Source organism: Apteryx mantelli, chromosome 1 (assembly GCF_036417845.1).
Source record: "Apteryx mantelli isolate bAptMan1 chromosome 1, bAptMan1.hap1, whole genome shotgun sequence".
Lineage (NCBI taxonomy): Eukaryota > Metazoa > Chordata > Aves > Apterygiformes > Apterygidae > Apteryx > Apteryx mantelli.
Window position 1 is genome coordinate 201806719 of NC_089978.1, and position 17821 is coordinate 201824539.

Below are 17821 nucleotides of genomic sequence, written 5' to 3' on the forward strand. Positions count from 1 at the left end.
TAAAAAGACTTCTTCCTATTTCATGGGATGTTGTATTTATTTAGGCTCTTAATGCTGCAAAACAAGCCAAAAATCATACAGAGCCACCACAGAGTTCTCTGACTTGGAGCCTAGGACTAAAAGCTTTAGTTACAGTCTGTAACAGTAGCAGTTATGAGAAAAAGAAATGTGAACAGTGTAATATATAGTATGCTATGCAGACACATGCAATCTACAGTGAGTACACACATTTCTGGATTTTTGTTAGCTGTGAAAATAACGTTTAGCTCATTCATTATCTGTCTTATTTTTAATAATGAGCAGAACAAATATGCCCATTAAGGAAAAGGTAACTCTAGGAAGCAGTTGCTAAGTGATCCTGATAAATCTGCCAACTGTCTTGCATTTGCTTAATGGGCATGTTTAGACCAAAACACAGGAGAAAACATCTCTAGCCAAAATCCCAATTGTACCTTATGGGTGCTATTCTTACAGTTTTGTTTCTGTGAGAACAGAACTAGAATAACAGTAATTGAAATCTCTTGTCTTTTATTAAACTGTAAAGTTAAAGTGGGAAACTTAAGTTAAAAGAACATGAAATAGATTACTACATTTTTGCTAGAAATGTTCACAGAAAAGGATATTCTCTTTACTGGCTCATAATTTGAAGTTAAAAAGGATGAGCTGTGTAACTGTTAAAATATGTGTGCTTTCTGAACCCTTGACATCACCTAAAATACATCACAAATAATACCATAAAAATGGTTCAGCACAGTGTTGTGAAACTAAGCACTAGGGATGGATGGCCTTTAGTGGCTCCTAAACTGGAGCATTAAGGATTGGGTTCGGGTTATGCTCAGTCACACAGTAATGACATGATGACATGTGGGATGCGTGCCAGAGGGTTTTCTTCCTTTACCTGCTAAGTCCAGACCTAGCCACTGGCAAACTAGGGAACTCAGAAGTTTGAAGCATCTGTTCATTGCCCTGAACCATCTCTCACCCTCACACTTCCTCTCCCACTAATTTCAGAGTCCTAGAGAAAAGAGAGTATTCTCTAATGTATAAATCCAGTGCAAGATTAAAGTGAGAGCAAATTACAAAGCCGTTACTCCCATGAAACACAGACATAAATGAGACGGTGCTTTCAGCAGTGGTGGCAGTATGGAACACATGGAAATATCTTCTTAAGTAGGTTCAATCTTGTCACAAGGGTTTCTTTGTGTGTTTGTGGGTTTTTGTTGTTGTTGTTTTGGTTTTTTTAGGTGAAAATGAAAAGCTTCATGTTTCAGCAGACAGTATAAATCATGAAATGCCATCTGAATATGCTTTTGACTATGTAATCCATTCACTGAATGTATACAAATAACCAATAGATTGATTCATTACTCTTTGTTTACACTTCTTTTACAGTCTTATCTTTGCATATGAATCAAGCTAATTAACCTTTTCTGTTTATACACATCATGCCATGATGCTAATGTGTTTTCTTTTTCTTTTATTCTCCAGTGATAACAGAATATATGTGAATTTCAAACTCAGGATGTCTCAGAAGAGGAGCTCTAGTAGGCGGTCATTCCCATTGCTGCTGATGATTATTGTTGTGGCCTTTGTGCATTTAACTGTCTGTCCATTTACAAAAGTAGAGGAAAGCTTTAACCTACAAGCCATCCATGATGTTGTGTACCATCGTCTAGACTTGGATAAGGTAAATTGGAAAGACAGTGTTTCTTCCAAGACTCTGTTAAAGACTGCATTTATCCTACTCATATACAAGCAAATGGCAATAGGAGTATGTTTTATCCCAGTTTTCCTTTGTTTCTGGTTTGCCTATCTTACTTAGTTTTTCCTTTTTGCAGTATGACCATCATGAATTTCCTGGAGTTGTCCCAAGAACGTTCCTTGGACCAATTTTTATTGCTGCTCTTTCCAGCCCAGCTATATACATACTTTCGGTATTACAGATGTCCAAGTTCTACTCTCAGCTGATAGGTATGAGACCTTTCAAGTCAGAATAGAGGTATTTTTACTGTTGGGCTAATGTGTAACATTTAAACATTGATCCAAACACTGAATGTTACAAACATGATATCAATGTTTAAAACACGATATACTTTTCCTTAAAGAGAGATTTTGCAAATTGTAGTCACTGCCAGCATGGCAATTTCAGCCCCTTTTTTTGGACCAGCTAGCAACACAGAAAAAGTCTGTGGTAAGATGACAAATGTCTAACAGTGTTGGAAAAGTAAGCGTCTTCAGAGAATACGCTCCCAAGTGTACTTCCACATACATTTCAGAACATAATGTTTTATTTGGGCATAGAAGCATTGATGTTTGTGCAAAAGTATTAAGCTATTTAAAGGAGAATTAAATTAGATGAACTAACAGGGGGGTTTTAAGGAGGGTTGTATTGTGAAGTGTGTAACTTCTTCCCATTACAGCATGTAATGTATTTGTCCATCAGCAGTCAATCTGATATTATTTTTATTTCACACTTTTATTCTTCCAATAGTCCGAGGAGCTTTGGGGCTCAGTGTGATTTATGCATTATGGAAGTTACAGAAAGAAGTTAGAAAGCAGTTTGGAGCAACTGCATCAACAGTCTTCTGTCTCATAACTGTTACTCAGTTTCATTTGATGTTTTACTGTACACGAACCCTTCCCAATGTGTTTGCACTTCCTTTTGGTAAGTATCCACACAGTAATAATTTAAAAATATCAAAATTATTCTCCAGTTCATAGTTAACACATATGGAAAAGGTATAGCCAGACTCCTAATTAGTTAAGCATCAATGATGGAATGTTGCACGTTATTCCAAATTACATTCTTCTCACAGAGGGAGAAGAGCTGCACTAGACGTGCTAGGAGGACCAAGAAAGCATTAGGTGGCAAAGGCTGTGAAAATAGAGGAATAAGAGCATGAATTAAAAGAAGCATTTGCATGCAGAAAACAAACAGTGAAGATGTTCAGTGTGTCAGATGGTGTGTTTTATTTATTTTCGCAGTGCTCCTGGCATTGACATTTTGGATACAGCAAAAGCAAAGACCATTCATTTGGTTCTCAGCTTTGGCAATTATAATCTTCAGATCAGAGCTCTGTATATTCTTAGGCCTCATGCTTCTGGTGACATTATTGAATAAAAGAGTCTCCATTTTAAAGGTGCTTTCCCATGCTGTTCCTGCTGGAATTTTTTGGCTGGGTAAGTGTTTGTTTGGAAAAAAAACAAATGTTTCATCTGAAATCCAACCCAAGTCTTAAATTCTTCAGTTCTTCAAAAATACACCTGAAGTAAAGTGTACTTAAGAAAATTAGAAATTGATAGATCCTCTGCATTTTCCTCACAAGAAAACTTTTTTTTTTTTTTTTGGTAAGCTAGTGAAACTGTAATCTAGGAAAGGTGTGTAATACTTTTAGTTAAAAACTTTATACTGTACACATCAAAATAATAAAGAACTAGAAAATATAATAGTTTTAAATATGTAGAATTTTCTATATATTAGGGTAAAGATTTGCCTGCCTTCTCTGGTGACCTTAGAGTAGTTTTGTCTATGCTTCCATTTAGTAGCAGTATTACAAGGGTGTTTATTTCTTTGAACATTTCTGTGTGAGGAAATAGGTGTACACAGCGCTGTAGAAAGATACTGTGACCCTTGCTTTTAGATGCTTTTAGTATAAGGTCCTGGCCTTGAAAAGGCTTAGACATGCAAGTAGGTTTTAATATATTTAGTACTTGTTCATAGTTGCAGGCACACTATCAACTGCAGTATCTATTGCCATGATAAGCTAATGCCCAGGATAAAACGTAATGCAGCGTGACACAGAGGGATACAGAGCAAGAGGATGGAGTGATACAGAGCAAGAGGATGGTGGGGAGAGTCACAGTTTAGCTTTATGGATGATTCTTGAGGTTTTTAAGAAAATTCTTTGGGCCTCTATTTCCTTATACATTAATTTTAATAGCTTTGGTGATGGTCCATGCTGGAGAGGTTGAAAAATCTCCCTATTTCTACCTATCTGTGGAAGGTTTGTGAACATGCATGTAAATATTTTAAGCTTCTGAGCCAGCTTACCTAATTAAAAATGTTCTTGACAGGTGCCTGGTCGTGAACTCTGGCAGTGTGCTGACCTTTCCACAGTGTGGACAGTAGAAGCAATGACAGATCGTTCTGTGTGCATTTGAAGTCTCCTCATAGTATAGGAGCTCGGAGGCCCAACAGGAATAAGTCACCTGTACTCCTGTTCCCTCTCTGGGCAAACTTTCAAAATACCAGAGCAATTTTCATATAGCTGAGTGGAAGAGATGGGGTTGACAGAGTTCTTGCTCTTCCTGTCTGTGTGCCTTTTATCCATTATCCTTCTTCCCTCCCCCCCAATAAATAGTAGGAAACCACTGGAGACTTGCTTTACTTAACTCATCAACTTCTCAGTAAAAATCTACTTCCTACCATATGAAGTTAAAACAGGTTTCTTACTATTCATTACATTCAATACTCTAATATTTTAAAAAACCTTTAGTTAAACCACTGTTTTTTACACCTGGAGGTGGAAAGAATCTCAACCATATTCCTGTATAACATGCTTCAATTAAGATTTCTATTAAGAAGTGCAAAGTTCAGCATCCCTCCCCTGCTCTTCCGTTGCAAGATAGATTCAGCCTTCTCTGTGGCTTTGGGTGAGGCTGACAGTGAATGTTCCAGTTTATAATGTGGCTTGGATATGCTTGTTTGAATTTCTCTAGTTTTTGATTCATGCAGATTTGTATTTCTTTTAGGACTAACGGTTGCTGTGGACTCTCTATTTTGGAGGCAACTTCTGTGGCCTGAAGGGAAAGTGCTCTGGTATAACACAGTTTTAAACAAAAGTTCCAACTGGGGAGTATCCTTTGGAATGTATAGGAAAAAAGATCTATAGAATGCTGTCAGCTAAGCAAAAGGTTTCATGTAACTGATTCCTGAGATTCAGTTATGATGTTGATGAAATGTCTGTTCCTTAAATCTTTCTCTAAATTTTAACTTTCCTAGGCTGACCTATTCTTCATGCTTCTTCCTGTTCTACGAATATATATCCAGGTTTTTTCTCCTTGATTGTTCACATTTCCCACCATTAGCACCATTTGATGTGGCTTTGTTGCATGATGTGAGAGTAGTTAGGCACCTGCTTTTCTTTCTCAAAGGGTGAGGTAGGAAAATGAAATGTGTAGAAAAACTTGATATAGAAAAAAAAAACATACTGCATATTTGCAAAATTTTTGTAGGCTACTGTAAAGAATAGTTTACCTTACAGACTTGCTGGCAATGAAAGTGTCCTTAACTCTTCTTTTCACCTTGAAGACCTCCCCTTTCTTGTGGTACTTCTATTCAGCCCTGCCTCGTGCTTTGGGATGCAGCATTATATTTGTACCCTTAGGTGCAGCAGAAAAGAGGACTCGGATATTACTTTTGCCAGCACTGGGCTTTATTTTTTTGTATTCGTTTCTTCCACACAAGGAGCTGCGTTTTATCATGTATACTTTCCCTGTCTTCAACATAGCAGCTGCTAAAACTTGCTCACGAATGTAAGTTTGAAGGGTTTTTTTTTTCCTTCCCCTGAAAATATAAAAGAATGTAAAACTGTTATTACTATTTCATGTGCTTCTTTCCATCTTGGAACCTGGATTATCTTGAGATTCTTTAGAAAGGAGGTCTGTATCATTTTACCAATTCTACTAATGAGAGAAATGGCGACAGAGAAGTGAAATGATATGACAGGGTCATTTGGCAAGTCTGTGGCAGAGTCAAGAACAGAGCCCCAATTTTCTGTCATAATGTTACAATTCAGTTTATTTTATCCACCAAAGAGACAGGCACATGCCAGTGTGCTACCATGTTATTACTGTAACTTTTGTCAGGAGATAGTTTAATATACAGTTGAGACTCACGAAATATAGTGTTTGTATCAAATAGATTAACTTGGTTATGCTGAATAAACAAATTGAAGTTAAATTCTGAACCTCTTTGAAAGAAAGTACGTTTATAGCTGATGGTTACAAACACAGAAATACTTAGCTTCATTAATGAGAATATTTATTCTGATCTTGAATATTTGTCACTAGAAGTTAGTTTTTTAGAAATGGGTAATAAATGCATTCCTTATAAACAATTGCTGTATAAAGTTTGCGCTGATCTTTGTTATCTAGCAGGGGAGTTTTTCATAAAAACTCTATCACAATAACCAGTGACCAGTATGAAGGAAAACTAACAGTTATTTCTTGTTCAAATTTTTTTCTCTTACTAGTCTAAATAACTACCGGAAATCCTGGCTATACAAACTTGGATCTCTCTTTGTTATAATGCATCTTCTAGTTAATGCAGCTTATTCAGGAACGTCTTTATACGTTTCGCATTTCAATTACCCTGGAGGAGTAGCCATTCAGAAGTTACATGAATTGGTACCCTCAACAGCAGGTATGTAAAGCTGGTATGAGTTATTTTTCACCTCATTTCAATTGTCATTTTTTCTGCTAGTGTATCTTTTTCTCTACATACATTGGATATTGTTTCTTCACATTGTTTATGTGCATCCTTTCCATTACTATTTTGCTAACTTATTAATCAGACAGTGTTCTTTCAAGCATTTTTATACTGTATTTTGTTTGTTTATGCAGAGGTCTCTGTTCATATTGATGTGGCTGCAGCACAAACGGGAGTTTCTCGGTTTCTAGAAATCAATTCAGATTGGAGGTATGTTATGAACAAGGGATATTGATCTGAAGATAGGCACCTGCTTTTTTCTTTTTTGTATATGCACAGTGGCAAATGTGATGGATATGGTTTCTGTTACCGCATATTTATTAAGCCAGGTCAAGGACAATGTGAATCTCCAGGCAATTTTGATGTATGCAGTGCTACCACCGTAGAACTGGAACATTGCAATATTTTTTTTTAACTGTTTTGGTTCCTTTTTGGCCTAAGTATCATGGATTCTTTAAAGACATAAGAAACAGTGTGGAAAATATTATAAGCTAATGAAAACTCTGATAGCTTTAATGCAACTTCATTTGGTATAATAAAAAAAAGCTGTAGATGAACACTTTCTGCTCATGGCAGAACAATTTGGGGGAGGGGGTTCTTTTTATTTAGTTTATTTTTAAATAATCTGTTGAAATGCAAAGCTTACTGTGTGTTAATATTTGAAGTAAGGTGTTTTTTTCTTTTGTTTTTTTTTTAACATGGAACATCCTTCAAATACATGGCATAGGAAGCTACTGGCATGTGGATTGTTAGTCATGTTCATTAGCTCCAAGGGAAAAAAAGTTGAGTATTTCGTTACTGTAAGCAGCAGTGATGTACAAATAGTTCTAAGAATCAGAATATTTCAATGAATAGTAGGAGACACTTGTGGGATGGTATTGCTTGCTTTTCAGGATACATACCAAAAAAAGGCACACTCTTGATTCTTAGGCCTACCTCTTCAACCAAAGTCTAGGTTTTTTTAATTTAAAATATAATCTTAATGAAATGATTCAGAATAAAGGTACACAGTACCTCACTTTATAGGTGCACAAAACAAAAGCAATACAAGCTGATTTTGGTTTTAGTTTAAGATGCATTCTGAGCATGGAGTTCTTTTTCCCTAGTTACAGTCTTGAGTATCAGATGAAGAATCACAATTTTAATTATTGGTAAGTTTTGAGATAATGTTTTGAGGAGGAAGAAGAAAAAGTAGGCTTTGGGGGAATCTGCAGGAACTGTCTAGGTTGATTTCCCTTATTTTATTACTGTGCTTTTTCATAATATCATGATGGTACTGACTGTTTTTAAACTGTGATTTCCCTCACAGTTACCAATCCAATGTTTATTTCAAATTGTTTTTTGTATATTCAGTCTGGAGGAGTCCTGAGCCATGAACAGTCAGGATGAGACCTTAAACTGCTAGAGTACATATGATAAAACAGGGATGATAACTAAAATGTTCCAATCTTTGTTTATTGAATATACTTAAAAGAATTTTATCTGTAATTTACATATTCTTTAAATTCAATACTTAATTTTGTGTGTTTTTTTTTTTTTTTTTTAATTGCAAGTAACTTTTGCTTGCAAGGCTGTAGTGCAGCAGGATTGGAAAGCAGACACATATTGCTGTCACTGATGGATGTTTCATACTGTTGCAGCTTAAGGGTAGTTTGTCTCTCTCACTTTTATCATACTCATCATAAAAATGCCTCAAGGGAGAGGGCTGATTCATCATAAAGTTTCACATAAAAAAGGGTCATGCAAAATCAGCAACTGAGTATCATACACAGGAGTACCACACTGTCAACAGCACAATAGTCTGAAGTGTAGTGGCACCAGCTGTCTGTCTTCTCTTTATACATGGAAGTGAGTCTTTCAGATGGGCACAAAAATTTACCATCTTCACAGACTGTATACATCAGGTGAAAACAGATTTATGGATGGAGTGGCTATGAAGAATGATGACTCATCAGGATAACTACAGTCCATAAGTAAAAGTGTCTTAAAAGTTAACAGCTTTCAGTGTGCTCAGATTAGATCTATTTGCCTCAAGAAAAATGCAGGTGATCCATTATTTTTCTTCAAAGAGTGATTGAAAGAAGCTTCATGTAGGTTCTAACATAGGACAGGTGTTATGATCTTGTCTTCAATTAGTGCAGTCTCTTTGAACCAGGAATAAATATGCTGTGTAAGCTTGAAGTATTTAAAAATAATAAAATTCAGAAATGCTTGCGACCAGATGAAAGGCACTTTATTTGCTGATGAGCAAAATGTGAAATTATGAGTTGGTAAAGTTGTTACTAAATATTCTATTTCTTCTGCCAGTCAGGACATATGTACCATCCTAAGTGGTATTGTGATCTTTTTGGAAATAAGCAGATGAAATTAGTGTGCAATTTTAAGAAGAAGAAAGCACTTAGTGTGCAAGGTCTAATTCTGTACTGTATGGTGTATTTACTGACACTTCCGGATTCTGTCAGTTTGGGGTCTGTTCTCTATTGTCACCTCCAAAATTTTAGTTAATATACACAAGTCTTCCAGTTTATTGTAGAGTACTTGTTAGTATCTTAAATGTTAATGACCTTATTTTTACAACATTGCCTTAGATAGCAGAAATTGAGATTATTGTTTCCAGTTTTTCCACAGAGGAGTTCAGAGACACTGAAGGCCAAATCTTCAAAGATATACGTGGCAAAAAATGCAGACTGGATTTAGTCCTAGGTGCCTCTAAGAGTATTTAGGGTTGGGATTGCAGCACTTCCCTATCTGTGTCCATGCATGTAACAAAAGCCACAGCCTTGAGTAAGTTAATTGTGAAATGTGTGGGAGGAATCAAGTGCCTAAGAATAGGAGCTGTAAAAGCTGGTGGAAATAGTTTGTAAGGAATGGCAGCACAAAGGGTGAAGAACTGGATACTGTTCTTCACTTGCGATACACAGTATGAATACTCCTGTATAGTTAGATGCCTAGGACAGTCTTGTCATACACAAAACTAAAGGCAAGTGACTTCCATCTTAACCTCTATCTTCTGGACTGCTACCCACTATTAGTGTAGAATACTTTGCTGGGAAAAAGAGCATAGATTTGAACCCACATCTCCCATGTCTTGGAAGTAAATGAAATGGTGGTCTGTAGAGTGTTTTGGGGTGAACTTACCTTATTCTTCCCTACAGAAGTTGTTCTCTTTTACCTAACATAGTTGTTGGATTGAGGACTCTATTAGACTGCCATGTCCTGTGTAAGCATCCTAACCCTCGGGCTATTAATTCCACCTGCTTCTCTTCACTGAATAAAAAACTACTGTGAACTAGAGCAATGTCTGCATGAAACAGTGAGAGTTCTACCTCAAATTCCATAAAAGTAGAGAGGTTCACCCAGTCCTGTGAGATGAGGAACTTCTTTGGTTCAGTTCTGGGCTCAGATGAGACAGAGAATGACTGCATGTGCACCTAGATCTTTCACATCCCTGCCAAATGCTTGAGTTGCTTTCTGTTGCATAAAAGGCAATCTTTTTATGACTTGTTTTGTCATCCTGTAAATTTCCTCTGGCTAGACTGACAAAAGTGCTTTATGAGGTTAAACACATACAGTTCCTTCTAATAAACTCTGCAAATGTACATGTTAAATGGTTTTAGTACTCACCAATTGCTTTTATTTATACACACACACACACGTGCATGTGTGTGTGCACACTTTTATATATTTATTTATGTTTAGGTGCCTAAACATGTTTATAAAAGCTGACCCAAAATGACCTGCCCAAACATGAAGTTTGCATATATCAGGCAACTGAACCCACAAGTAACAAGTGCCAGTTTAATACTGTAATTGCTAGACTGCTCTTTTTTCCTAGAGTGTTCAAGGAAGTCCTCTTTCAGCTATTCTCTCAAGATCCTACTGTAACATTTTACTACCAGAAAAGTTTCTGCTAAAATGCCTCAGAAATTTTTTGAAATTAAAACAAAAAGCCCTCATCCAAACCTCAATTTTCTTAGAATAAAACTTAATCAGTCCAGTTTTCTGCAGTCTTAGGCTTTACTGTAGATACTTATTCTCCGCAGAGTTGAAATAGAGGATTAGATGGGAAGTATTTTGGCAGTCCTGTTTTTTATCACAGTTACAGCAGAAAGACTTGCTTGGAATGACTGACTTTAAACTCTTCAGAAGTATTATTTCCTTCTCAGGTTTAATTTAATCGTGATATAACTGAGAATGTTATAGTTCCTTTTGTATTTCATCTTGGATACTGTGTGGCCTCATGGTAATAGAGGCATTTAATAGGTAAAGAGGAATGTAAATAAGCCTTCTGTATTCTTTACAGGTATGACAAAAGAGAAGATGTTAAACCAGGAGACCAGATGATGTTTTCTTACACACACATACTGATGGAAACAAATCCTCTTCAAATATCCCATTACAAGAAAACCCACAGGCCGCTGGCAAATATACCTGGCATCAGTAAAATTGGGTTGAACCTTACTGCACTACCTCCTTTTACTTTAAACTTAAAGCCAAAATTAGTACTGTTGGAAAAACTTCCGCTATTGTCCTGACTCTGAATTTTAAGCAAGTCTTTTTGATGTAGTTTTGCTGATGAGTGAATAAGACAACTGCAAACTGCCATTCTAGCACTGCAATTCAGCTTCTGTGAAAAGGTATGGAAAATAATCTTGGTATTGATTGGTATTTAGCTCTGTTCTGTTTCTTACATATATATTGCAACACATTCCTAGGCAGTATGTACTCAAATACTGAGCTACATTGTTAGATAAGTTTGAGAAAAGGTACCTACAGTTTAGCACTATTAAGTAAAACCCCGTATTTAGTTCAGGTAGCTGTTTCATAATGCAGCACAGATATGCCCTAATTGCCCTACATAAGACATATAATGGAACCGGTTTGTGCTACTGCAGTGATTTGATATGTAATCTGTGTGTGCAGAGGTGTATCATTTGATATATCTGCAGGATTGTGACCCCCTCAGTTGTCAAATTGCCTGTGTGAAACTTTAATTATGTTAGCAACACAGCAAAGCCATATTTATTGTAGCTTCATAACAATACCTAATTGTGCCCTGTAGGCTACCAAACTAATTAAAGCAAAAGATTCACTTGAAAAGCAGTTGTACTTCTTGGCAAGCACTGTTTCATAACAGATTTGAGTATTAAAGGATGGCTATCTTTATTACAACAGTGCATGAATAAGCAGTGCAGCTTGGATTTCACAGGAAAAAAGATAATTTTTAAAATAATATCTTTGCAGCAGAAGAGGGGAAACTATCTTACTTTGCAGTGCAAAAATTGCCTATGAAGATACTCACTTGAATGCACTTGAAGATAGGTGCTGTTTTCTTTCTGTATGAACTAAGTCCCTTTGGAAAGGAATACTCTAATGTGCCATGTGTGTTATGGACAAATGGGCTGCACTCTGTAAATAAGCGTAAGATAGCATGCTCTGTAATCTCTTCTTAATTAGAAGTTTTTGTTGAGGATGTCCACCTAGCTTGCTGAGTGGAAGAAGTTAAGGTGTATATCAAGAAAACAAGTTAGAATTTCAGTTAGCAGCAGTTGTAATTTGGCAGGAGCTCTAACAGTAAAAATTCAGTGTTTCTGAAATAAGCATGACAGAAAACTTCCTTACTGACTGAAACCTCAAGAGTAAAAAAAAATTCTAACTGAATAAAAGGGTGTTTTTTTTTTTTTTTTTTTTTTTTTCCATCCTTAAAGCATGTTTCATTCAGGGACCTACCTTTACCTGTGTATGCGTTTCAGTCTTTAGGATCATGTTTTCTTTTTTAGCCTCTAGATTATGTATCAGAGGAACTGATCTGGTGGGGTGGAGCCTGCTCCACTGTGGGTGGCTGTTGTGCGGGCTTCCTCACACTGAGATCTGGCAGAGGTAACCTGCAGAACTTGTTACTCCAGTCTCTGGCTTCTCTTGAAATTACTGAAGTATTATCTATTTGACTTCTCTTTGCAAGAAAACTGAACTTCCTCCAGAGCCAATTTGAACATCAAATAGTTCACAGGGTATAGAAGGAAGTACATGTGCAAATATCTGAAAATTTGAAAGAATGGAAAGGAAAACTTCAGCTAAGGATGTAGGCTGCTGTGTGTTAAACATAATAAACAACTTTTCAGTACCTTCCCTCGCAATGTAATCCATAAATTTATCCTGCCCCAGTGAAGACAAATCTGAACTGCTAATCTTACACATAGTTATTCCAGCTTTTCAAATCTGTGGTTGCCTGAGTTCCTTCTGCAGCAACCTCTTTTTCTACTAACTAGAGAAGACCTAGGCCTATTACGCTTGTAATGTTTGTACCTCAAGCTGATGCCTGAAGTTGCACAGAATATGCTGACATTTGGCTCTCTGTAATGCATACAAAGAGTTTAATCTCATTGAGCGTTAGGCACGCTTAGCTGATGGTGTCCTTCCACAGACTTCTAGGTGCCGGTTGGACTTACACCAGTGCTAGTGCTTAGCTGTGGCAGCAGTGTGTAGTACTCCACACAAGCAGAGCTACCAGTGTAAATAGGAGTTCTCTAGTGTATTTGTACACATCTTCCTTTTCTCTACCCCAAACAAGGAGACAAAACAGATTATTGCAATTTTGTGCATTTTCTAAAGTTTATTTAGGTCCTCTTGCATCTTGCTCTGCATATGTGGTTCTTGAAAAGGTCTTAGTTACAGGTGTGAAAGCTGTTTGGGCTTGCAGTCAAAGGACTAGATCATGACCAATGCAGCCATTTCAGTAGTCACCACTGTAGCATGAGTGGCTGCGTGACTTCCGTGACAGTGTGTGTAACCCCCTGCAACATATGCCAGGAGTGTCCTAGTAGCCCACACCTTAAATAGGAAAGACCATCTGTCAAACTAGGACGAGGATTACTGTAATTTTTCCTCAAGCGCTACCTTCAGTAAATAAGAGGTCCTTGGAATAGAAACTAAAAGCCAGCTCTCCTTTCTTTTTAAATGAACGTTCTAATCTGAGTCCTGGTCTTCTTTCTTTAGCTCAGTGAAGGTTTGTGGGCAGAGTTTCCACAGGAAACATACAGCTTATTTTCTTCTTTACTATAGATTAGTACTCTTTAATGTAGATTAATACTTGCGAAGAAGAAAGAAAATGGGGGTTTAAGTCCCCTTAGATATAATAGGGTACTAAGTAAGTCTCGCACACCTTTTACAAACACACAAAGTGGGGTTATTACAAATTCTTCTAGCTTTTGGGGAGGGGCGGAAGGGAAGGTTGGAGGAAGCTCATGTCGTAACTTTGGGTCTTGAAGGTAAGAGACACACTCTGAAAACTTGTTTGGAATTTATCAAGGAACTTTAAAACACTCTCATGAAAACTCAAGTTTTTAAAAGAAAAAAATCCTTTTGTGTCAAATGACTACAAACAACCCTGGCTTAAATATAGCTTTTCTTACTAAGAGCAGAAATAGCTATTATTCAAATAATTGAGGGTTGAATTAAACAAAGCAAAAATATATAGTACAGTCCATCTGTAAATTGTTACATCTATGAGAGTAAAACACAATATAGTATGAAGAAAATGCATTTAACATGTATAATACTGCTGTAGAATAAGATTTATTTTAGGATGTCTTTTAAACTTCCCAGAGGTCATCAAATGTTGAGTAGCATCGTGTATTGCCTTTTGAAGTTTGACTTAATTTCTTACAAGCAAGGTTTGTACCTGTAAATAACAAGGCTAACACGTGAGTAGGACACAAATATATTGCCAGGAATGGCCCAGAGAAGGTGAATAATCAGTTTTGTAGCACAACATTTATGATATCACATAAATTAGCAGGCAGATGTAAAACTAAATAAAATAATTGTATATTGCATGAAAAAGTTATGGAACTCATTCATAGAGGATATTTTGGATGCTAAAAGAGATTCAAAACAAACAGGATTAAACAAATCAGTATCCCATCAAGAAGATCAAGGAACAACTTGCAGTTCTCAAAGTCTCTAAAAAATAGTGTTCAGAGCTAGGAAAAATACCAAACTATTTACCTTACAACCTTCCCTAAGTACCTGCTATAGGTCTCTCGAGAGAATTCTGTGGGGGAGGAACTGGAGAATGGCTGTACTGAATCATATGCATATAAATATTTACCTGTTAACACTGAGAAGAGTCAAAGTATCTCCCACCTATTTCTTTCAAAGCAGCAGAACACAGTCTCAATGCAGTGTAACTGCATAATGCATTTTGAAACAGGTTGATCCCTTTTTCTCACTACCTGATCATTTCACAGATCCCAGTGGTAGAACAGATTACACATTTAGGTGAACAAGACTGAGACTGTGCTGCCTCACCTAGTGTAGAGTGAAAACTGTTCTAAGACCTCTTTCCATAATTCTAAAGAGGTTAAAAGGTGATACGAAGTTTAAGCAGTTGTTTGCTGCATGTCCACATCAAAGCAAATGGGTGTGTGGTGGGGGAGGGAGTACTTTTTAATATAATTTTTTCTGGAAAGCATGCATTCATTTAGGGGTTTCAGGTAAGAAAGTTACTCAAAGCTTTTTTTTTCTTCCCTGGAATTTAAGAATACTTTTTCCATATGTAATAAAAGTTACACAGAAGTCTACTGCTGCCTTCCTCCCTTTGTACCTGTAATTCTCCCCCTTCCCCTCTCAGAGAGTATTCAGTCTTTGTTGTACAAGTGACTTCACTTTCTGTTTGCGAAAGAACAAAACCTCAAACCAAGTTTATCATCAGTGTAAGCAAGACTGTTAGGCCACAGCTGTCTCAATTAGCTGGTTATGTAATTAGTCTCAACTATGTCTTAAATGAAATTTATCACTACCTGGTTAACATAGGACACAGAAGATTAAAATGGTGTTTGCAAAAATTCCTGAAGTTAAGTGACACAGAAAACCTCAGTGAAGGTTTTCTTCATTTTTGCTTTAAATGTTTGTGATTTCTATTTTTAAATAAATGATCTTTTTGTATGTAACTCTTATATCAACTTTTTAGATTAATGTGATCAATTCCAACTACGTCTGGGTGTTCACTTCAGACCTTTGTTTATGATAGCAAGGACAGTCAGTATTTGTCCTGAAACAGCAAATCTTACTGTGATGGGCAGTCTTTCACAAATCCTACTTCATTTTAGCTGCAACTGGCCTTGGTTCTGTACCAAGGCTTGATTTGTGTCCAGTTAGGTCAAATCTAAGGTAAAAGCACTTTCAGAAATGTAGTCCATCTTTTCCTTTAAAACTGCCAATTTGAATCAAGAAACTGAAAGAAGGAATGAGTTTATATAGAAAAAAACTGAGTTAGGGACAGTTTAGGCCTAGATCTAGCCATTTAGTATGCAGGTTGATAGTGAAGTTGGGGATGAAATGAGGTAGTTTTGGGTCAGTTTTTTCTTGTTATTAAGAATAAAGCAGAGGATGTATATTTTTGGAAAGACTAAAATGATAAACAGCTTATAAAATCTGAATAGTCTGGAATTAGAAAGTGCTATTTGCTAATTTTAGTATTTTTATTTTCCTGGGTTTGGGGATACCTAAATGTAAGTATGTTACTGTCAGCTCTGTATAGTGGAGGAAAAAAAGAAAGTTCCTTTTAATAGACAGATCTCCACAAGTGTACACGTCTTTGAGGTGGTCATCTATACTTACATTTAATTAGATTAATCACATCCTTATGCTAGAATTAAACTATGTTCTAGACTAAGATTTCTGTTCTTTGTAAATTCAGAAGCTAATCTTGGGTGGGGAAAAGCTATGTGCATTTCTAGTAAACGGTCACTAGCTAAATTCTGCAATGAAACAAGCTAACTCCCTGTTTACTGGGCAGGGGAGATGTAGGCCAAATGGAAAGGATCCAAGATGGGTGTTTGGGGTGTAGGAAGCATTATCCACAGGTTCCTGGAGCATAATATAGATCTCAATAGATACTTTATATAAATGCTTTACTTTACAAAACTTGAATTATTTCAAAACTGTTGCAGATCTCTTCTTCTCCCTCCTACCTTTAACACTTAAGAGATTTCTTGCTGCATAGTGTACAAGTTACGTTATTACTGCCTACTCCTATAAGAAGCAAAAGCTCTGAGATCCTTATGATTTTGATGATGCATAAAGAAGTATCTATGCTTCATATTTTATGTTCTCTTAAGAAAAAATGTTACTTGCTAAATTTATTTCTTAAGTTGCTAATGTACTGAAATTAACTCCATTTAAAGTTAATATCACTATTCCAGGTTCATCAAGTCAGTATGTATTAGGGTGCTGTCTACTGCTGCAGGATCTGGTTCTGCACAAATTTAACTTCATAAAAACTCCCATTGTTAACAGAGCATGTGCTTTTATTACATTCTGAGAGGATTTGCGCTGTAATGTGAAAATAAGGGAGCTTTCTATGCATTACAAATCTGAGAAGGATTGGAAAGAAACTGAAGGTTTTGGCAATTGCTGAAAGCCTATATTAAAAATAATATTCAAGTGAAAAACAAGTTCAACAAGTGAAAAACAACACAATCTGCCCATTCAATAACTTACCACAATAATTTAATGAACACTTACAGCCTTTCTTTTGAAGTTGTTCTTTTCTCAAAGAAGTCAGTGCCTGAACTGAAGATGGAGATGCTCCCTTAACTCCTACAGAAGGATATAGGTTTACATCCGAAAAATAGCAACTTTGTGCTTTCAGTCCCTCATATGTTTATTCAGGTTTTAAATGACTGCACATCTGAATTTTAAGGCCTTTCAGGCCTGCAGATTATCTTTATAAAGATCTAATGTAAACATATTATTAATTCTGAACCAAGCTGATACTGAAACAGTACAGTCTTAAGAACTAATACCCTTCAAAAAAGGAATCTGCAGTTACAAATAAAACAGAATAAGTGTACTTTAATTGATTAAGTTTTACTTTTTAAAATAGTGACTGTAGTTCTCATGTGCTCTCGGGAAAAGCTTTGACAAAAGCATGACTATACAATTAAATATCCATATGAAGGGGAAAAGGTAAATTAGAGTCTACGAAATGCAATTATTTCAACTTTCCATAGGAGCTACAGTGAAGACTCTTCAAAGTACAGGAGCCAAGCTGCTCATTTCCAGCATACTGGGAATTCTGGGGAAGTTTCTCATTTCCCAGCACTCCTGCTGGTATGATGTAGCTCTCCAATGCTTTAAGCCCAAGGCCATATTCACATTCCAGCCTTGAGTGAAAATTGTATCCCTCGTTTAAATAAATCAAAAAAAAGAAGAAGCTTCTTCACTTCTTCATCCTCCTCCTACCTCTCTACTTGTTTGGAGAGATTAAACATCTTACAAAGATCAAGGTTATATTCACAATTAAAATATATTGTAGAAAAAAAAATT

At 36.4% G+C, this 17821-nt stretch overlaps 1 protein-coding gene across 9 annotated transcripts in view; it reads left to right on the forward strand.

Moving 5' to 3' along the window:
• Positions 1 to 17821, forward strand: part of ALG12 (ALG12 alpha-1,6-mannosyltransferase) — a 43515-nt gene that overhangs the window by 4050 nt on the left and 21644 nt on the right. For 7 of the 9 annotated variants that reach the window (XM_067315834.1, XM_067315790.1, XM_067315797.1 and 4 more), the window contains exons 2-10: positions 1489 to 1687; positions 1839 to 1971; positions 2492 to 2665; positions 2986 to 3180; positions 4753 to 4856; positions 5312 to 5535; positions 6255 to 6424; positions 6625 to 6700; positions 10794 to 11127. In XM_067315834.1, coding sequence (XP_067171935.1) covers positions 1523 to 1687; positions 1839 to 1971; positions 2492 to 2665; positions 2986 to 3180; positions 4753 to 4856; positions 5312 to 5535; positions 6255 to 6424; positions 6625 to 6700; positions 10794 to 11025 — 1473 coding nt within the window. In that variant the 5' untranslated portion in view covers positions 1489 to 1522 and the 3' untranslated portion in view covers positions 11026 to 11127. Of the gene's footprint in view, positions 1 to 1152; positions 1171 to 1488; positions 1688 to 1838; positions 1972 to 2491; positions 2666 to 2985; positions 3181 to 4752; positions 4857 to 5311; positions 5536 to 6254; positions 6425 to 6624; positions 6701 to 10793; positions 15448 to 17821 lie in introns of those variants that run through there. The other 2 variants (XM_067315783.1, XM_067315803.1) reach the window with 2 other exon arrangements.